Source organism: Podarcis gaigeae (assembly GCF_964106915.1).
Source record: "Podarcis gaigeae genome assembly, chromosome: 1".
Classification (NCBI taxonomy): domain Eukaryota; kingdom Metazoa; phylum Chordata; class Lepidosauria; order Squamata; family Lacertidae; genus Podarcis; species Podarcis gaigeae.
In genome coordinates, this window is record NC_139678.1 from 64,233,229 (window position 1) to 64,256,812 (window position 23,584).

Below are 23,584 nucleotides of genomic sequence, written 5' to 3' on the forward strand. Positions count from 1 at the left end.
TTTTTACACAATGGGCCCTCTTCCTTTTGTTTCACTAGTAGTTATCACTAACTATCTGCAGTAGTTATTTTATCATTTGGGGAAGATCTAGAGAGGAAATAATCTAAAGTTGTTACTTCGAAACAAATGCAAACACAGACCTGGGGCTGAGGGTGTGGGAAGAAGATTAGTTAACTGTCCTTAATTCAACTAACATTTGCTCAAATAATTGCCCTACCAATGTTAATGGAATCACTGAAAAGCCTGCTGAATACAGAAACCTCCTATGCTTCAAATTTGGGGGTCATCTTATACAGTCGTACCTTGGTTCTCGAATGAAATCTGCTCTGGACGTCTGTTCAACTTCCGAAAACGATTGAAAACCAAGGCCCAGCTTCCGATTAGCTGCAGGAGCTTCGTGCACTCAATCGGAAGCCTCGGAAGCCCCACCAGACGTTTGGCTTCCAAAGAACATTTGCAAACCGGAACACTTACTTCCAGGTTTGTGGCATTCGGAAGCCAAAATGTTAAAGTCACAAGGCGTTTGAGAAACAAGGTACGACTGTACACAGATGGTGAATACTCTGGCAGCCTGGGCTTGGGTTTGGGTTCTGGCCTGGGCGGTCCAGGTTCAGATTCGGGCTCTGGCATGGGTGGTCAGGCTCAGATTCTTGAAATATGGCAACCTTAACTATTTTAAAATATTAATCTCTTAATTAAAAAAATAGGGGGCGCCTTATATGCGGAAAAATACGGTATGTTCCAATTATTCATTCGTTTGTTTAAAGTGTTTCTTGACCCCCACGCACACCTACTATCAGAAGATTCCAGGGTAGTGTACCTTTATTAAAGAAGTTTATGAGAGAAGTATCTACAGAAGGTTTTGAGACGCAGAAAGGTTGGTATCAGAGTACCAAGAATCAAGCCTTCAGATTAAGTACTTCAGAAGCTCTTGTTTAAAGTGATACGCGCCCTGTCCATTAATGAAAGTAGAGTCCTAAAAAGAGATCACTTTCTAAAGATATAGTTAAACTTACCAAGTCCCCTGGACTATTTAAATTAGCATTTTTATTCACAGCTATTGGGGGCATGCAAAATTAATAACAAGAACCAAGGGTTGAGTGCCACAAAATGACGCTTTACAGTAAATCTTTATTCTGGACATAAGAAAATGAAGCAATGCAGAGTAAAGCAAGTTCCAGATGGCAGGCATCAAAATGAGAGAGTAAATCAAACTAAGTTTTGATTCATACTGTGAATATTTCACCCAAGAATTCTTCAAAGTGCCCTTTACTTCAAGAAAGCTTATAGCCTTAAAAAAAAAAGTAAAAAAAAACAGAGGATAACTATATGCTGCTAATTTTGAGGGCTGTGCCTTATTTCAAAGGATTTTCATTCATTATATATTAGGAAACCCCAGAGAATTCCAGATACCCCACATTTTGGGGGGGGGGCAGCTTTCTAATATCCTGCATTTTTTCAAGGCTAGACCTAAGCAAAACATACATGCCAGTACTTTTGAGTATAAGACAAAATTGTGGACTTTCTGCCCCTAAATAAATGCAAGTTTAAAATATTAAAATAAGTAAAGAATATACAATTGGGGATAAAAATGAATTAAAATTAAATGCATGTGAAGGCTGATTTAAAATCATATTTTTAAAATGAAAGAAATTACTATCAGTTCAGTTTTTCTATACTTACTCAGGCAATATATACCATGAGAAAAGCGGAGCAGGGCCATAAACCCAAAATTAATATGCGGTATTGAGGGGAGCAATAATGTGGGGGGAAAGCGAAAATGTCATAGAGGAATAGAAGTAGATTTCTAACTACTTAAAAAACCATGTGCCCCAAGGGCAATGTGTACAAGAAAGCAGAATAGTGTGTGAGAGTGGATCAGGAACTACGTGCAGCAACAGGGAATAGGCACTACATATGTGGCCAGGGCCGAATTACCAGATTGAATATCTGGAACCATATGCATGGTTCCCTTTCCTAGACTGGAAACAAAGTGTACAGCTGCAAACAGGGCCAGCAGCTGTGCTATTGGACAGCACCAGTGCTTTTTTTTCCTGGGGGGACGCAGGGGTACACATACCCCTAAACATTTTGTGAATCTAACGAGAGAAGAAACTAAAAAAAAAAGTTTATTCTCTGGCACAGTGGATCATCAGTTCCATTGCTACCCCCAATGGCGGCCTCATTTTCTGTCAAGGTGTTTCCTGAGTCTCAGACGGAAGCAAGTGTTTAATGTGTGAAGCAGTGTGGAATGTGTGGTGTTTTACTGATGAAAGTTTGGCCTCATTGAAAGGCAGCATTTCAATGTGAGTAGGAAAATTACTATTTTTCATCATCATGAGGCAATGCATGTTCTTTGTACTTTTGCCCATTTACTGTATTTGTTTTTCCTGATTTGAATGATAAAATGGTGGTTTTTGTGAGTCAAAATGAGAGTACCCCTAAACATTTTTAAAGAAAAAATAGCACTGGATAGCACTGATCCTTTATGCGGTGGGTGTAGAAGGCCAAATACACCTCCTTCTTCCCTGCTGAACAAATGATCTGTGCTTTTAGCATTAATCATCTAGTTCAAGTCTTTGTGCCTTTATTATGCATTGTTTTATTGCACACATTGCTTTACTCGAATGTAGTAAATTATATTGAGTAAATATTTTAAAGCAGGCAACTCTGCTACAGCATCAGACGCCTGAATCTGTTTGTCAGATTTCCATGTGAGCTAACAGACACAAATTGGGATTAAAACTGGTCATCTGCTCATATCCCTGCCCACAGTGAACTGCCACCTTATCTCTGCCCTCCAAGTGTTATCATCTCCTCTACATTAGTCAAAAGGTTAAACCAAACACTTCTATTTTCTCTAATCCCAAATCACATATCACCATGACTCACAAGCTTTAACACACAGAGGTGCTGCTCTGCCTGAGAGAAGCACTAGCTATATCAGTGTCTAAAAATACAAACCAAAAAAGGCAGAAAAACAGTACAGTAGCTGACCAAAACTTCAGCAATATCTTCATTAGAGTCTTAATTTCTGTCAATAACACATGAACTATCTGATTAAAATATTTATTCAGACCAGATTACCTCAGTACATTTGCACTGAAACCAATGAGGGAAACCAAAGTTTAGCTAAGAAGATAGAAGCTCAAAACAAAAATTAAATGTAATTATATCTCCTCTCCCAAACAGAAAAAAACTGTAATGATATTATAGTGAAAATATACAAATGAGGAAGAATATTATTCACCATTTACTCAAGAGATGCAAATCAGCACTAAACAACCAAATTGGATAAATACTGCAGTAAGACCATTGACATCTACAAGAATTCACCATGCTGGAAAATGCTGCAGAGATGTAAATCTCTTTGATGTTTCCACAGCAGCTATTTGCATCAGGTTTTTTGCATCAAGAGACAGGCTTAAAGTTTAAAATTTAAGCTGACAATCAGCTTGACTCCTCATCAGTATTTGCAGCCCAACTTGAAACTTTCTTCAGACTTTCATTGCTTTTTTTCTTTTTGCTCCGTTTTGCATGACAAAGGTGAGTGCCACATATGAGCATGCACCAATTTAGCTATTCACACACATTTCTAGCTGGGCTTCCACTTTCACTTTGCATGCTCATTCTGCACTGGAGTGGAGAAGAACACGAGCTTTATTTGAAATGTCTTTCAATAAACATCCCATGTGGCAGTCATAACTTAGAACTGTACAAGCAATGCAAACATTTGCCAGGAGCAGGCATATTTTTAGGGGTGGTAACAAGGCAGTGTGCAATCCAAGAGGTATAGTCCAGAGCCCCTTATGATGTTGCTGACATTCCTGGTGCAACTTTTGCATCACACAGCTCAAACGTACTACAGCTAAGTGCAGCTGCTCAGGGTGACAAAATATTTTTTGACAGTCCTGAAGAAAAGGTGTTAACAAGAGGAAACCACGGCAGCAAACGACAAAGCTAATAAAATTCTGCCTTATTCAATAGCAACATAAATGATCCTCTTTCTGTTGGGAGTTCTGTATGTTAACATGATTTCAGAATTTGATAACAAAAAGATAACCACATAGGAAGCCAACTTAACTGAAAGTAGCAAAGGTCCTCTATAACATTGGTAAAGGATTACAATGCTAGGACCATTTAATTACAATATATTTATATGCTTCACCCTACACAGTACAGGTAGGTGAGAGGGGAAGGAAGGAAGGAAGGAAGGAAGGAAGGAAGGAAGGAAGGAAGGAATGGAGGAATGGAGAGCAGTGGAAACCCATTCTCCATCTATTTATTTCCCACACACACACTTCTGCGCAAAGCTGCAATCATGGGCTAACCCAGCTTTGGAGTGGTAGCACAAGGGCTCTAGCAACATCCCAGAGCCCTCACACCGCCTTCCCAGCCAGGTAGGCTGAGCTCCATCTTGCAGCGGTTCCTGGCTTTACTGCTTTTGTGTATATGTGTAGACTCCTGAAACCAAAGCCTTGCATAAGATGTGAGTTAACTGTATCATGAGACTCATTTTAATGACCGTATTTATTGTGATAAATATTACATCCTGCTTCATAGCCCTACATTTTTCGGCTACTTCCAAGAAACAGCATGTGACGAAATATTTTGTATTATGCCACAAGTGCTATAATTTCATACTTTCCAATGCAAACTGATACAAGCCTACTCAGAAGCAAGTCCCATATGTTCAATGGGGTTTACTCCAAGGAAAGGGACTCTTAAAGTTATGCTTGCTCTATATACAGCTACACAGTAAAGGTAGAAATGTGAATTGTATTATACATCTGAAGAATGTATGTGGACAAAACATACACTAGCCATCACATAATAATTTTAATTCTTTCCTTAGCCCATAATGCTGTGTTTACTGCAAGGTCAGTTAAGTTACTATAAGGGATTTTTAATGAAAACAATTATAAATTTAAAGTAACTGTGTTTAAAGCATTTAACAGTCACTAGGGTCAAGTGATTACAGCAGTTACAAGACCCCTGGGATATGTTCACACCAAAACAAAGTGAATAAATTACCTCAGCAGGCGTGTGTAATCACTAAGTGACCACAAAGGTCATGCAGTGTACAAGCTAAGACGACTTTCATGCAAAACCAATAATGAAAATTTATCAGTCAAGGAGAAGGAGAAGAAACTTAAGGGCTGCAATTCTACATACACTCACCTGGGCGTATGCCCCCCTTGAACCCAAAAGGACTTACTTCTGAGTAGACATGTATAGGAAGGATTGTGTGAAGGAAGAATCAAAGTTAGCTGATGGGCTAATGAAAAGCTGAGATGAGAGGTAGAATGACAGGCTTGGATAACAGTATATAGGGATAGTAAAGGAATACATGAGGAGGAGGAGGGTGAAGGAATGAACTTTGATTAGTTATATTGAAGATCAGATTCTAAACTGTTCACTCAGCTAGACTCTTAAGTAGGCTTTTCTATTTAATTGACTATAAATTGGTTTCCAGACTCAATTTAATATGCTGGTTATGACCTTTAGATTTCATGCTCCTTTCCATACAGAGGATGGTTTGTTATCCAGGATAGAGCATTTCTGGCAGTTCTTGGGAAGGTTTGTTCAGCTCATCTCCTGATCATTCTTTTTGTATCAAGCCAAGTTTATTCTTGTTCTGAAAGCCCTTACGGCCCTCCGATTCTTGCTTATTGTCTGAAGAGGCTGGTTTTTGCAGTTGTTCTCAATAGTTATCCTTTCTGGGCCTTCTACTGCTAAATATTATTCATGCTTTTATTTATTTGTTGGATGCTTTCTGATTGTTTGGTTTACTTCTTTTAGTGTTGTTTTGTAGATTTTAACTGCTTCATAGACCTTTTAAATCAGGGCTCAGCAAACTTTTTGATTAAGAAGACCATATGCAACTGACTAGGTGGTTGGGGACCATATACCAGCGGGCATAGCTGGAGCTGGCATTGCCATATAAATATTACTACTACAAGTTGTAGTAGTAGTAGTAGTAATCATCTGTTCCAAAGTAGTAATAGTAGTCATCTGTTCCAAAGCATTTCAAAGCATTTAGATGACGGACAATTTAAAATGAATAAAAACCTTCGATATAGCAAATAACACCATATTTTTCAGAAGTGAACAACAAAAAAGCAAAGCAGAGCACAATACAAGCAGAAGACCCAATCAGATTAAATATTCCCAATAAATTAAGTTAAAATGCTGCCTGATAAAATATGTTAATACTGTCAAAAATGCTAACATCTCTTGGGAGAAATGGAAGGTCTTTACCAGCTGTTGAAAAGATTGTAACGTGGGTGCCAGGGGAATCTCTTTGGGGAGAGTATCCACAGGTATAGGGCCACTAACAAAAAGGCCACCTCTCTTTATGGCCACCCTCCAGGGATGATTACCTTATGGCACAGGCAAGTGGACCAGCACCTTGAATTGGGCCCACACTGGAAGCAAGTATGAGTGAGCAAGAACTAGAATAAAATATTCTGATCACCTAATCCCCAATGGCAACCTTGCTGCTAAATTCTGCATCAGTTGAACCTTCTAGACAATTTTCAAAGACAACACCATGTTTAACACATTGCTGAAATCCAAACACTGAATAACCTAGCACTAACAATCTAACTCTTGTAATCAGCATTCAGATAGAGGACCTAGCTGGGCTACCAGACTAAAATGGCATCCACATGTACCCTTCAGTGCCAGCAACTGATTGAATACTACCCCTATTCTGTGAACCTGATCCTCCAGAAACACTCCGCTACACACTTCAACTTGTTGGCTCTCATCCACTCATTCCTGCAGTCAGGCGCTTGCAAAGCACACGGGCTACCACACCTGAGTGAAATGAAAATAAGAGGTAGAGTTAGGTGTCATCTGTATACTGAGGCAACACTCTTCAAAACTCCACTCAGCGCTTTCCTGTAGGTGTTAAATGGTATAGGCCTGCAGTGGTGTCCAAACTTTTTTCAAAGAGGGCCAGATTTGATGAAGTGAAGGGCTGTGGGGGCCAACCAAAGGGCCAACCAAAGTTGTTGACCTTTTCTTAGGATTGAAGTTGTTGAGCTTCTTTTAGGATTGAAATTGTTGAGGGTTTCTAAAAGGTTTTTACCCTAGGAAATAAACTGCCACAGGGGCCGGATTAAACCGACCAACGGGCTGGATTAGGCCCCCAAAATGGACTTTGGACATAAGGGTTAATATTGAGTCCTGAAGAACCCTATTCTGTAGGTTCTACAAGGCCAAGCAAAAAACCTCCAGCACAACTTTCTAGGATTGACCATCCAAGTTAGGAGCAAAACGACGATTGCAAAACAGGAAGATCTACCTCTTACCTGGACAAACATCCCAAACATATACCATGACCGATGGTATTGAAAGCCTCTGGGAAATCAAGAAAAGCAAGCAGAGTCACAATCCTAACACAAATTATCCCTCACAAGGGCAAACAAGTTACTCATGGTACCAAAATTAGGCCCAATGACTGATTTACATGGATAAAAGTTAAATCAACAAGAGAACCTGTATCTGATCAGTGGCCAAGTATTCTAGAACTTCATCTGGGAAGGAAACATTTGCCATTGGTCTGCAGTTATTGAAATCTTCTGGCCCAAGGAAAAGTTTTTTCAGGTGCATCAAATTACCATCACATTCAGGCAAGTTCAGTACCACTTCCTCTTGTACTGGTGAATTTATAAACTGCTTGGCCCAAAAAGGTTTCATTCCCAGATGGATTTTATAAGCACAAAGAGCAAGGATCAAACACGCATGTGGTCAAAAAAGCCTAAACAACAACAGCCTGAAACAGCACCAGCTGAAAATAATCCATCAATACTGGACTGGACAGTGCTCTGGACAACTCCATAAACTGGCCTGTCAACAATGTGAATGCTAACTCTAGACTACTGCAAACAATTTATTTAAATAATTAAATAGGAAGGCAATCCGGATACATAACATATAGCTGTCATGTGAATTAATTAGGCAAAGTTTATTCCATGATACACTGAGCATGCTTTGGCCTTTCAGATATACTGAGATAGAACAGGGCTAGAGAATCTGTGACACTTCAGTTGTTGTTGTACTCTAACTCCCTTCAGCCCCAGTAAACATGTCCAGTGGTCAGGGATTATAGGAGTTGCATCTGGAAAGTAAGAGGTTCCCTAGAGTGGCAGAGAAGCTGACCACAGCTCTGCTCTGTGGGTCCTGGAGATTATGGGAAGATTAGTCAACTTTTGAGTCTGCAACCTTGAAGAGGAGGAATTATGAAGACACTCTGTTTTGTGACTGTATTTTATTTGATTTTTGTAAACTACTCTACAAGCAAATTTTGATGAAGCAGAGTATAAAAACGATATAAACAAATATTTCAAAGTAATTTCCCAAACCAAATTCAATTTAGACCGTTCTCTACACTATATCAGTAGGGAGCTTTATCCTTATGAAGCAATGCTGCAACTCAAAACAGCATGCATAATATTAATGAAGAGAGGGTTGTCCTTAAATTATTATAGCCATGAACCATTTCAAATATCAGACCAACACTGTTAGTATTCAGTCCCAGTACCAAGATTTGTAGAATGGGAAGGGACACCAAGGGTCATTTAGTCCAACCCCCTCCAATGCCTTCAAAGGCTAAAGAAATGGAGAAAGAATGTCCAAAGTAAGACAAAGGGTTTACAAATCAAACTGGAATGGGGAATAAACTGGAAAATGGTCAATATAGACAGAGAGAGGGATAAAGGGTAAAGAAAAGCCAAAATGTGGAAGAACTATTTCTTTTCTTTTCTTGTTAATCCCCACCCCAACAAAAAAAATCCTTTTATGAACAAAAATTTCACTTTTCTTATCTCCCCAGGGGCTTTCCAAGGGAATCCAGTGGGATTTAATGATGCCATTAGGGGCCTTTAGCGACATGGTCACTAGACACAAGCCGTAAGAGGGCAGTGTCAAAGCCATGTTTTAAAAGGCTTTTTCTATAATGATGCAGTTTCATTTAGACAAGTAAAACTTTTTTAGAAGGCTAGTTCATTCTTAAGGGTCAACTTGCCATTTTAGTCTTCTTACTACCCTCCTCTCCCTTTTCTAGCTAATCTCCCCAAGTTACCTAGGCACATGCAATTGGCCTCAAGATTTCTCACATGACAGAGATACCCAATACCTCGATTTAGAGCTATCATTGCTGTCTTTCATTTTACTTGTTAAACCATTATGTCAACTTATTAGAGGCTCACTAAGATCAGTGGGCTGTTAGGATATACTTAGCAAAATTCAGCTAGGCAACAGGTGCCTTGCTCCTTGGAGACTTTAATGCATATGAGAAGCCATCAGTCATAAGGAGGTTAATATGCTTGCACCCCTTTATCTGAAACATATGTCCATCTCACAGCACTATGCTGCTATAGAGACCCTTTCGAGGCACATTTTCTACCGCATAAAGTAGGAACAGTAGTTATATTTTTGCTAATCATTTGTCTTTTGCACAGGGACAGAAACTCAGTTAACCACCAGAACAGGAACAGCAGGGTGGTTACAGCTGCCCCTCCAACTATTCAGCTTTTGTCATCGTGTGATACCAAATGACTGAGCATCAAGTACTGAAAATATAATAACAAACATATAAATCCATGCTCAATTAACAGAAACATATTTTGACTAGAAAGAGAACATAACACAATGACAAGGCTAGGGGTAAATGTTCTTCAAAGCTTTAACACAATTAGGAGGCTGTAAGTGACACTTGGATCGCAAAGGTTAATTGGGGTCACCAAAATGCAGTAATTCCTTACCTAACCAGTCATTAAACTTCTTAACCTCAGAAGGCAGCCCCAACTCAGTGAAATCGCCCGTATGAAGCAAGATGTCCCCATAAGGCATCTGGATTCCATCTGTTCTGGAGTGTGTGTCTGAGATGCAGACAAACCGCGTGTGGCCTGCTGGTTTCGGGGTGTCATATGGAATAGGGTCGACCCTAAAGCAAACATAAAGAGATTCCATCAGAATTAATATTTGCTACGCATGCTGAACACATTGGGCACAATTCATTCAAAATATAGGTGCGGCTTATATGTGTGCAGAATTTCCACAGGGCACAGAACCCTGCTTTTAAACTAGTAAGCACATGCACAAGCCCTTGTTGTAGATGGCACAATGGAATGTTATACGGAATGGGATATCTGCATTTTCTTCACATATGCCCATCCAACTCTCTCAACTCAGTCCATGATCCTAGAAGATATAACTGGATGGCAATATAGGGAAGCATGTTCATAATATCAATTTCCCATCATGCTGTCTGTGTGCATGACTGGCACACAGATAGATAAGAAGGGAGGAAACAGGCCTATGGAAATCCTCTGCATGAATTTTCTGCACCAACTGTTCGGGGAGATTGTTCCAATTATTTCATAATGTAAATGTTAGTCTACAGCATAGATACTGTACAGTATCCAGCATCGTACAACTTTTCTCTTGTTAAACAGTACCATATTAGAGTGAAATTCAACAGAACTTACTCCCAGGAAGGCATTTAAAGGATTGTAGCCTTAATTATTTAGTTATGCAGTGCTTTACAGTTTATCAGATAGCAAGCGAATTGTTTATCATATACAGCATTTTGAGTTCAAAAGATATACACAAACTTTCCAGCCTTGAAAGTATTTAAAAAAATCCATAATGAAATGTGGATCATCATAATTTAATTCAGAGGGCCATATTTATGGAAACAACTGACAATACATTTTCAAGCAATTAGAAGCATGAGCCATTCACTCATACATGCAATGGGAAAACCTATTTCATCATATAAGGCTTATTAATCCAGCAAAACTGTTATTCACCAGGAAGAGCAATCTTAATGAGGGGTTGGGGAGGTGCAGAGCAGTGAACAATCTTGCTGGCTAGCACAGAAGTCAGGGGCTTCACCCTCCCCCATGGTCAGCTCAAGACTGGCATGGCTGAAAGACCCAAGGATAGTAGGATTTTGGATCCAGCAGATCTAAAACCTCTGTTGCCCCACTGGGAAATGTCAGGTTTGGAGGGCTTTCCACTGACTATTGCCCAACAGGATTGGTCCTCTCTAATGGAAAGGACACCTTGCTGCACCCCGGTTCTCCCCACCTCTCAGCTATTGATACCAAGGGATAGGGTTGCAGGCTTAATCCAACACAAATAGTTGACAAATAGATAAGTTATTGCCCTGTTGCCAGAATGCAAAGAATAACCATTAATTCTTAAGTAACATCTATATTTTGTTTTGGTTTTGTGCCTCTTTCTCCTTTTAGATGGCAAAGGTATTATCTATAATCACAGATTTTGCTTACTCTTGCATATATTGTTAAGCAGAAAGCCAAAATAATGGGTTGACTGAATAATTATATGGCCTATATAAACGTTTAGCAAATCTGAACAGTAACATACAATTAAATGGATTTCCCCCCACAACGTTCATAAATTAATAAGGCATTTATCACAGACAAAAATTCACTTACTGAGAATATTCTGGCAACCTAGGTGTAACTGTGATTATGAACGTAGCATATGTTTATCTAGTGCCTTCTTTCCTGTGTAGTAACAGTGGGTAATTTTTTCCCTTTTAATTTTCTAGAAAAAACACCAGAAAGTAAACATCTGGTGCTTTATGGCTACAATCTTATCGACCTCATGTCACTTCAGTAGAAAATGAACTTCTGCTTTCAGTGCTATAGAGTACCTTGTTCAGGTCTGTGTCTCTGTGTTAGGTTTGAATAAATACATCAGACCTGTGACACTGCCTTTTGCCCCCCCCCCCCATTTCCCTAGCTTCCTCCAGCTCATTCCCAAACACATTTGCTATTTTCAAATTTCTTTTTCCCTATAAGAATGGCTGGGTAATGGGACAGATGGGGAGAGACAGAATACGTTAGAGGCAGAAGCTGAGTGAATAATGAACAGACACAGACCCTGCAATCATAATCTGAGGACCTTTTCGTGTGCCTCCTCCCTGAGAGGTCCGCAGGATGGCAAAAAGAGAACAGGTGTATCCATTTGTGGAGGTTGTCCCAAGGGAGGCTTGCCTGGCCCCTTCATTAAGTATTTTTAGGTGCTAGGCTAAATGTTTCTCTACAACCAGCCCTTGGGCGGATTAACATTAAATGGCCTTTTAAATGTGTTTGTGAGTGGGGGTTACTGGTTTATGTTTCTTTTATTGTGCATTTTGGTTCTCATTTTGTAATCTCGCCTTGTGATTCCCTATACAGTGGTACCTCAGGTTAAGTACTTAATTTGTTCCAGAGGTCCATACTAAACCTGAAACTGTTCTTAACCTGAAGCACCACTTTAGCTAATGGAGCCTCCCTCTGCCATACGGCCGCACAATTTCTGTTCTCATCCTGAAGCAAAGTTCTTAACCTGAAGCACTATTTCTGGGTTAGCGGAGTCTGTAACCTGAAATGTATGTAACCTGAAGCGTATGTAACCTGAAGCGTATGTAACCCAAGGTACCACTGTACATTTAAGGGTCTGTAGCTTTTTCCTGCTAAAAATGTATGTATAAAATATGTGATAGGTTTGCACATTTTTGGCCCTGGCCCCGATTCAGACTGACCACACACAGAGAAGCTTTTCCTGGTATACAAATAAAAGGAAAGGAAAATATTCACCTGGTTAATGTCCCCTGCCATTACACTGAAAAGAGAGGGGGCACTTTAATGAAGAGTTTATATTAAAGATGAATGCCAACCTAAACTAAGAATTCCAGTGATGTTGATATTAACTATAACCTGCCAAAACTTTGATCAGGGAATAGGTTACAGGAATTGACAGGTTAACTGACTTCCCCAGTGTATCAGCAGCATAGCTTGAAAGAAAATCCAATAGCAATGACTCTGCTATATAACTAGTAATCCCTTAATGCAGATCAAAGATGTGTTCTGATATATCCAATCCGTTTACAGGATTCTTCAAGCTACTAAACTTGAAGTCAAAGGCAAGTTCTTCAAACTCTATAAAATAGAAGAACAAGCCCACCCATGGTGTAATTCTATCAATTTGAATTAAGTATCTGAATGTTACAGCAAGAAGATCTTCTTCCAAGAGGAGTAATGTTGACAAGCTCTTAACCCTAACCTTTTTGGCAAGGACCACAGTAATAACAGTGTCTTAATGAGAGAAATAAAATGGCATTGGTTCAGACCTCAGGATAATGAATTGAACTTCATATACTATGTTATAGGATGGCACTTGTGGATGGCACAGTTCTCAAGAGTTCCAAATGAACTGATGATAGGAAAGAGGGAAAGCAGAAAGGATTCATAATCTTGATGAGGTACTAAGGTCTTGCTCAGGTCATTATTTAAACTGAGGCAGCTAAGAATAACTCAGAATAGCATCTGCACACTTCATGCAGGAGGACCTGAAGCTGGTACAAATATAATCTCCATTGTGCAGACAGTGCTGAAAACACTATCCCTGTGGTAAGCAGAAATTGTATATCAATTCTAACATTTCCTTGTCTTTGGTCATGCAATCATTCCTGTGTGGCTTCCAGTATATGTGAAAAATTCAGGAGATATTCATAAATGACATAAATATGTTACAACATGAGCCAGAAGAAATGGACTTGAATCAAAGTGGAATGTCTTCTTGATGGTCCTGGGTGATGTTTTTTCTTCTTCTGACAGAAGTTCTATGTATAGGACTAGCATATAGCATAAGAGTCAGAAATTTGATAAGTGCAACTTTCCCCTACCTAAAAGAGTCTGTGATAGGAACCTGCTGAATATCTACCTGACATGCAATTGATGGCACAGTGTCTGTCAGGAAAATGCTGGCAATCCCAGGCTTATTGCCAGACTTGTGAAGCTATAACAAGGGCACAATATACAAGGACTGTGTAGTAATGTGTATCTTAAATAGTTGTGTATAAATTATTAATAATATCAAATATCCCTTCACAGTGACAAGGCAACAATGTGTGAAGATGATGATTGTTATTTATCATTAACAGGTAACCTTTAATCACAGATACTTGTATCCTGTGATTTTACTGTAGAAACGTGTAATTTGATGTTAGGTCACATGTTTGGTTTCACCATTCCATTCCTTTAAAATAAAACAAAGTTTGTATTCCTTAAGAATGCAAAAGATAGGTTTGGAAATGTATGTTAAATCAAAGAATGTGATCCAGTTTATATAAAATAGCAATGCTAATTCAACACTGGGCATAATTTAAAACATAAGCTACTAACTCCTAATGGTCAGAGCTTTAAATAGTTTTCCCCCCTACACAGAAATCAAAGTTGCACAAAATAGGTAAATAATGTGCAGCCTAGGGCTTGCCAATCAGAAGGTCGGTGGTTCGAATCCCTGTGACGGGGTGAGCTCCCGAGCTTAGTCCCTGCTCCTGCCAACCTAGCAGTTCAAAAGCACATCAAAGTGCAAGTAGATAGGTACCGCTCCGGCGGGAAGGTAAACGGCGTTTCCGTGCGCTGCTCTGGTTTGCCAGAAGTGGCTTAGTCATGCTGGCCACATGACCCAGAAGCTGTACGCCGGCTCCCTCAGCCAGTAAAGCAAGATGGGCGCCACAACCCCAGAGTCAGTCACAACTGGACCTAATGATCAGGGGTCCCTTTACCTTTACTATCTTCTTAGTGAGACAGTGATTTACATGAGCCTATGGGCTCCCTACTGCCTATGTAGTAGGCCTTGGATCTCAAGCTCAAGTCACTGATTCCAGTCCAACACTATGTTCAGTTACTGGATCACAAGGGCTCCCGTGACATCATCTTGCAAGTACTGAATCAAAGTTCAAATTTTGGGAGCCATACATTCAGGGCTAAGAATCAAGTACATATAAGTCATGCTCATTTCAAGTTTGCATTGTATCAAAGAGTTTCTCCAGCAGTGGCGTAGCGTGGGGGGTGCAGGGGGGTCACGCCGCACCGGGCGCAACATCTGGGGGTTAGGGTTAGGGGCACAAATCCATGGGTTAGGGGGCGCAAATCCATGGGTTAGGGGGCACAAATTACTTGCCTTGCTCCGGGTGCTGACAACCCACGCTACACCACTGTTCTCCAGTCATGAAGTCTATGCATCAAGGTTGGCCAAGCAGATGCCTATGGGAAGTCCACAAGTGACAGCTCTACTTGTGGTGCCCAGCAACTGATGTTCAAAGGCATGGATACAGAACGCAGCCATCATGGCTAGTAGCCATATAAAGCCTTTTCCTCCAAGCATTTGTGTAATCCTCTTGTAAAGGCATTGGTAGCCATGCTATACCTACCTTATGGAAATGATTTCCATAGTTTAACAGTGCTCTGTGAAAAATGCACTGCTAAAATGAGCTCCTGCTCTCCACAGAATAACTCTGAAATTGAAGCTAATTTTTACTTCCCCAAATATTTGGTCAGAAGGACGATAACTTTATTACATACTTGTAGCATAAGAAAGCTGCTGTGCTCCCTTTTCATCTAGAAGCAAAATATACAGTGCAAAAGAGAGCTTCTGTAGTGTCTTTGCAAAGGTTTCATTTTCTAACCTAAAGGCGCCCCCCTCTCGAGGGATAAGATGCAATTCAATCTTCATTCCATCACAAAAGGTACCAGTCATGCCGGCTGCTCTGCTATATGATAAAGCTTTCCTTCCACAAAAGACAGAACCGCAGCCAAAACACCAGTTGAAACTGGAGTGGGTTTTTGCCCGGCAAATTACAATTGCCTCCATCTTTACTTGGCGAACAATTCCAAGGGATGTGCAAACAGTTTTGGATATTGGATAAATTTCCCCAATAGCCACATGGTATAAGCAACTTTTTGTGAAATGTTTGTGATACAGTTGTGTCAAATAGTTGTAAGAGAAGTCAAAAATCCCACTGAGCATGCATTAATAAGTCTTTGGGCATGTCTAAATAGCTTTTTTTGGACCCCAACTACAGCTCTTTATCAAACTATATTTTGATTGGCTTTAGGCAAAAACATTTACTGTATTTTTCGCTCTATAAGACGCACCAGACCACAAGACGCACCTAGTTTTTGGAGGAGGAAAACAAGAAAAAAAATATTCTGAATCTCAGAAGCCAGAATATCAAGAGTTATCGCCGCACAGTGAAAGCAGCAATCCCTCTTGCTGTTCTGGCTTCTGAGATAGCTGCGCAGCCTGCATTCGCTCCATAAGACGCACACACATTTCCCCTTACTTTTTAGGAGGGAAAAAGTGAGTCTTATAGAGCAAAAAATACGGTAATATACGGTACTCACTTTTAAGCAACAGGCTTAAGGGATAAGGAATCCTAATGAATAGCAGAGCAGCACCTATTATGTAAACTAGTAAATATGTAACTATGATGAAACATTATGCAAGAGCTGGTACTTGAATGTGATTGGTTTCTGCTATTCTTTCCCTTTACTGCTTTGCATGATATATTCTATTCTTTCCCATTACTCCTTTGCATTGCATCTATTATTTTGACCTTATAGAATGCCTTAGCAGAAATGTATATAAATGTAAAAGGAAGATGTAAAACATCTGCGGCGAGGAGAAAATGTTTTCTTGTTGACTGGATCAATGACCAAATTTTAAGTCAGGAAAAGAAAAATGATAAGTATAATGAGATATTCTTTCTTTGTGAGCTTCAGGATCACATACTTTCCCCAAAGAACTTTAGGGGGGCAGAAACATTTCTGTTAATCTAAACAAATTTCTTAACTAGTTTCACATTAGTTTGAATTATGTATTCATTTGCATAATAAGAAAGATCTGATGATGGAGTCAGTGAACCCACAATCCAACAGTGGGTTCTGGATACAAAGTGTTAGCATAGTTAATTTTCCAAAGAGTCCACATCTGAACTAATACCAATACAGTATCTGCATAGCAAGAGCAGCTAAATCTGTTTATCTGCTAAAAAGTGACTGTAAGCAATTTTGTGCATGATAGTTTTTAAACAATTAACAGTCTTCTTTTATTAAAATAATAATAATCAACTTTTGCCCCAAGAACAAAAATATTAATTCCAAATAATTTAATAGGCAACATTATCAACAGAGCAACAGCCTGGCATTCTCTTTGAGAAAGCCCTTCATTGCAAACTTCAGTATTAAGGTTCTGAAATACCCTTACTCTGCTTTTAGGATATGTTTATAACCCTTTCTTCATTTGCGGTTCTCAAATAGCTTGGCCTTGAGCACTGATTATTGTTGCTAACCATTCCTTTCAGAACTAACAATTCCACAGAAATTGTTTCCTCTTAGCAGAAAACAAAAATATAGTTGCCCCTGAACATTGCTATGCCTTTGCTTTGACGTATTCAAATAAAAAGTCAACAGCATTGTAAGAAGGGACCTTGAAGAAAATGGGCCTTCTTTATATTAATATATAATGCTTCTATAATGTAATAAGCAGAGGTTTTGTGGTCAACCACACAGAAAGTTATCTATGTACACTGTGTCTATCCTTCCATCTTCAAAAATTAATGAATTAAGACTTTCTCAGAAGGAATACCTGAGACATTGCCATTTATCATCAGTTTTACTGACTTATGTGGTCAACAATTATTCTTCCTGTGTTAAATCATTTATTTTTCAATGAGTTACAAAAATGAATTATAGTCAAGATAAAAAATTGCCTCAAGGTTAGTTTTAGAAACTCAATTTAAAAATTGTTTTACCTTCAATTTTATACCAGTAAAAGACACACAGAGCGAAACATGGCCATAAAGTTAGCAATTATAACACAAGTCAGTTGGGAGTGAAACATACTGAAATGCTTCATTGTACACATCCACAAATCAAAGTTAAAGCCTTACTACTTATTGAGCAGAAGCTGCCACTAATGAGAAAATAAGATTAGCAAACATTTCATATGCAACAGCACATGAGATTTTTGAATATATGAAAACTGCTTTCTAAATTTGTCTCCACTTTCGTTAGTTGGGTTGCAAGACTGATGGTGCCACGCACTAGAGAATGCCAGTTTCTACGCCTAATAAAGTGAGTATGTATCTGCTTATTCTCAAGTGTAAAAGAAAATTGTCAACATATAAGAAGCTCAAGGCCTGAGAAAGAAACAAGCTGCACAACATAACATTTTATGATGCAGAATTAGATTCAGGAAATGTAATTTCACTTATGTGATTTACTTATGAGCAATGCAAATGCAATCTTGCTGATTGCACTTTAAGACAAAAGACTCCATCTACTTATTTAGAAATGATTATGGAGCCATGGTAAAAACATGACTTGCTGTGACTATTGTAGAACTTGTGGAACAATGTTGGGTCCAATGGAGAAGTCCATTAGTATAGGAGAAGGGAAAGTTACTTTTGCCTATTCTCCCTTCCCACTAAAGCTTCCTGCATGCCCCCTCAAATCTGTTCCAGAGGGCTGAGGGACACTCCAGAGCAGAACAGAAGGTGTTGTGTGGACTGCAGCAGGAAAGGCAGATTGTTAACGTAAGAGAAAGCAAAGCTATTTTTGCCAAAGGAAGGAGAATTCAATCCTGAGTGGAAATGAAGAAGGGAAAGGTAGTATGCATCCCTGATAATGGCTCTCAACTTGTGAAGCCTGGCTTGTAAGAGGCTGTTTGGACCAAGGCTGGATTTATCAATCAACCAGCTAACAAGGTCCTGGCTTAGGGTCCATGATTTTCATAATAAAGCAAGGGCTTTGACGATCGTCAGTGTAAAGGTTTCTGTGGTCTGCTGGGAAGCACAGAAGTTTCCAAGCGATCCACACAAAAAAGTATGACAACTGCTGGTCAAGGTGGTAACAGTTAATTAGGAAGATGGTGAAGACCACCCTGTTTCAACAGGTGTAGAGTACTGGATGATTTGTTCTGCTTGTTAAGTTGGTGTTTGATCGCATATATGTGTGTGTGTTTACGCTGGCAAATTCTCTATTTTGATCATTGCTCAATGGTAGTGTATTCCAAATTATGAAAATGTATCTTACTTTGATTGGAAAACATGCCATACAGGCTCGCAACTATGCCAAGAAACAGACACCTTTCTCCAATCAAAAAGATTGCGCCCATACGAATGCTGATGGAAACCGGTACCGTATTTTTCCGTCTATAAGACGCCCCCATGTATAAGATGCCCCCTATTTTGGGGGACTCCCATTTAAGAAAATGGGGGGATATCTATCCGTGTATAAGACGCCCCCAAATTTTGGACATTGTTTTTTAGGGGGGAAACCTAGTCTTATACATGGAAAAATACGGTATGTATGAGCTCTTCCACTCATTTCTATGGAATAAACCAAGTCATAAAACCCTTCAAAAGAAATGTGCTGTCTTCATTGAAATGAATAGGGCAAAGCTTGTTGGCAACAGACCTTCATGCGTGCACTTGAGTTCCTATACAAAAATTATTTGAGTTGTATGATCTTGTTTCCAACCACTAGCAAAAACAATTATTTTACATGTATTTTCCCTTCAATTTATTGTTTTCCTTCTATTTTGCTATATATCATACTTATCAAAATAAATAAAGTGGAACATTGGGGATGGGGGGACACCTCATGGCTATGTCTTATACCCAGATGCAAGTTCTTAAGTTGTGCAGATTGCTACAGGATTTCTAAGCATATAAGCTTAAGAATTTATTGCTGTCTTTTTGTTCATTCTTATATTATCTATTTTAGTGGCATAATTATTGATTATTCGCCAGGATCTTTATAAAATCACTAGCCATCAAGCCACAAAGTAGAAACAATATGAGGTGATTTTATAAACTATCACACACTTGGAATGGTCAGAATGAGGATTTTTCTGAATAACCATCGACCAGAATATTTCACACTACTTGGTCAGCAAATATGAATAACAAATGCAACTGGAGAAATCAGAGTTGGTTCAAATGCTCCATTTACAGAACAAAGAGCTAAATTGGCAATGAATAATTCAGCCAACTCCAGAAATCTTTTGAAATTCCTTTCACGCTGAAATATTCAAGAACGTAGTAGCTACAGACATGGGTATGCTAGAAAATTGGGAGCAATATTAAATTTTGAGGGTCTTTAATGGCATGTACACATTTAAAATTTCCTTTAAATGTCCACTAAAGTTGTGGTAAAGGGAACTGTATGTAACAATAATGTAATAAGTATTACACTTGAAGTTTCTGATTACTGCTGCTACCATCTAATATAAAGCTAAAACATTATAGCTGACTGCAAACTCTCCAGTTATTGGAAGGCCCTAATCGCCAAGGTAGATTTCTAAAGTAAAGTGATTAATCTTTGTGATTATTTGTACTGCAAGAAATAATGTGAAGTTCCTAGATCTGTGCACCATGGGCTCATTGAAGCACATACAACTTCAATTGACGCTAGCACTAAAGGATACCGCCGACTACTGCAAACTATTCTGCCCAACAATCACTCATGCAGAGTGTGGTGACAGGAGACATATAAACATGATCCAGTGCATTACTTTCCCCTTGACCTTTGATAAATAAACTATGACCAAGACATAGCAAGGGTTGTAGACTTTCTGTCTTGTTATTCCTCTGTCTGCTGAGCATGACCATTTGAAGTATCAAGCCAAAGAAATTAAAAGAAGGTAAAGCCTGGATATGCTCACACCAGGGCAACTATTTGGTAAAAATCTAACACCATAGGAATTTAACATGATACCACTGGACATTTTATCTCTCCCACTCTATCTATCATCTATCTATCTATCTATCTATCATCTATCTATATCTATATCTATATCTATATCTATATCTATCTATCATCTATCTATATCTATCTATCTATCTATCTATCTATCTATCTATCTATCTATCTATCTATCATCTATCTATCTATCTATCTATCATCTATCTATCTATCTATCTATCTATCTATCTATCATCTATCTATCTATCTATCATCTATCTATCTATCATCTATCTATCTATCTATCTATCTATCATCTATCTATCTATCTATCATCTATCTATCTATCTATCTATCATCTATCTATCTATCTATATCTATCTATCTATCTATCATCTCTCTCTCTCTCTCTCTCTCTCTATCTATCTATCTATCTATCATCTATCTATCTATAATCTAAAAGGCAGTTGTACACAGAGCAAACACTATACAGTGGTACCTCGGGATGCGAACGGGATCCGTTCCGGAGTCCCATTTGCATCCAGAAGCAAACACAACTAGTGACGGCACGTCTGTGCATACGTGTGTCGCTTTTTGCTGCTTCTGCACATGTCATTTTGAGCGCCTGTGCATGCGTGAGTGGCGAAACCCGGAAGTAACACGCTCCGTTACTTCCGGGTTGCCGCGGAGCGCAACTCAAACGCGCTCAACATGAAGCATATTCAACCCGAGGTATGACTGTAATTGCTACAGGAATATTAGCTGTGACTGTGTTTTTGTTGCTGTGTACTGGAGCACAAAGATGTAGGTGATATAAATCATAAGCATGTGTATACTCTAAACAGCTAAACCACAGACTTTTGGTAAAAGGTGCAATTCTTTTTGCTTCTGATACAGTAAATTAAAACTTTAGAAATAAAAAGAGCTGGTTTTACCTTCTCTCATACTTCTCACTACGTTATCGGTGTGTCAGAGGGTGAAATGTAATTGAATGTAAAGGGTGCTGTACTTTGCAAACTTCCCTTTCTTATTCTACCACTCCATGTTGCAGCTCCATGTCGTGCTTTTTGTTCTCCCAGCAAACCACCTAGCCGTTTTTCATTCTTGAGTTTAAAAACAGCTTGAAAAGCACACACTCACATCAAGAATGAAAGGTGGAGCTGTGCAGTGTTAGCTTTGCAGCCTCCGTTCAGCAGAATCACTTCACAATTGCTTGATTTGTTTCCCCAGGGACAGTGTGACATGAATGCCACATGAACTGCCAAACCTGGCAAAGGAACATTTCAATCAGCTGCTACAGTGGAGAATCAGACCTCCAGTGTCCATTGGCCAGATGTTATTTCATGCCCTGTTAGCAACCCTACAGCATGACTATCACTGCTACTTTTTATCTCTTGGCCATTTCAAACATCATCAGCCATAGTCAAATAAAATGAAGGGCTTCAAAAATAAAGTGAATCTTTCTTCCTATGTCAGTCTTTTGCTAAATGAGGTTTGGCTAATGTAATGACACAAAGGATGCCAATGAATTAGAAAGGTAGCAATGATCAAGGAGAAAATATTTATCTGCATACAGTCCTAAAGACATTTCAAGATTTAAAAAATCAGCATTGCAAACTGTTCTGTCGGTCATCTATCAATCCACTGCTCCATCGAAGAAGACTACATACTTGCAACGTCCATGATAAATGGTTCCACTTTTGGAAACACATCCTTTTATAAAACTAATTACATAGGTTGCAATCCTAAACAGACGTACTGAGTAGGTCTTACTTCTGAGTAGACATTAGACTGTTCTGTTAATAACATAATGAACAGAATGTAAGTCAAATTGAATAACTGGAATAGATTCAACACTAGTCAAATCTATAATAAGCTGTACTCAACAACTTTTTCATATATATTTATGTTCCATATATATCTGCAAGTACATTAAAATTATTATTTTAACACTTTTTTATCCAGGAAATTTTTTACCTAATCATGTGACAATTATTAACAATGATCAACAAAACTGCTCCAGAAAAGAATACTACAAATCATAATATTCGGCAAGAAAATATGACCAAATAAATTCACCAGGAATTTATACCAGTCCAAAATAGATTGCAATAAAGGTGTACACAAGACATAAATTTGGAAGAGGGAGAATCCCATAAGTCATGGACTCTAAATATATGCTTGAAATTATGTTGTGCAAAACAAAGTAAAGACAAATAGCAACTTTGCTCAGTAGACTATGGGTAGGTGTAAAATATGCACATAGAATTACCATAGAAAGGACAAAACACAACACGGCTACCTATCTGTAACTGTACATAGAAAGGACAGAAATGCAAAAAACCCGAAAGGACAGAGCCTGTCTACTGTGTGTACTAGTACACACATTAACAAACAAAAGAACTGGAGAAGCACTGTGAAAAAGAATAATAAGGAAAGGCTTTCTGAACAATAAAGCAAAAATAATAGTAGCATTCTGAAACGAATGTCATGAAACGCCACCACTAATGTGAATCTGTTTGGCTTGAAACTGTAAAAGGGGGTGGGGGGAGATGCACGAGAAGAACTGCGTAACAACGGAAAAATATCATTAGGATTTAAAAGAAGGGGGAAAATAAGTATATTTGGCTAAAATACCTAAAATATTGTTTTTATAACAAGTTACACAAAAGAAAGAGAATAAAAATTATAGAACCAGCTCATATGTTGTACATTGTATATACCCTCCCCCCCCCAATTTAAACAGTAATTTGATGTTTTTTACAGTGGCAGAAAGGTAAAATTTTCTCACTTCAGAAACTTCCATCTTTTAATTAATTTGCTTGGGGTTTCTTCTGGCTATTGTTTTATATGTTGCTTTAAATAGTAAGGCGTTTCCCATATTTTTCTTACCCATTCTGATATAGGAAGAGAATTTTTGTTTTTCGAGTTGCACCTGAGGCATGACCATGCACATATCAAGAGGAATGTGACTGGTTGTAAATCCAGCTTTTAATAATAATAATAATAATAATAGTAATAGT

The 23,584-nt window shown here is 38.7% G+C and overlaps 1 protein-coding gene across 3 annotated transcripts in view; it reads right to left on the reverse strand.

The window, feature by feature from the left end:
• MPPED2 (metallophosphoesterase domain containing 2) overlaps window positions 1-23,584 on the reverse strand; it is a 118,785-nt gene that overhangs the window by 70,998 nt on the left and 24,203 nt on the right. For all 3 annotated transcript variants that reach the window (XM_083752633.1, XM_083752635.1, XM_083752634.1), the window contains exon 3: window positions 9,774-9,955. In XM_083752633.1, the coding sequence (XP_083608759.1) occupies window positions 9,774-9,955 (182 nt within the window). The remainder of the gene's footprint in view (window positions 1-9,773; window positions 9,956-23,584) is intronic.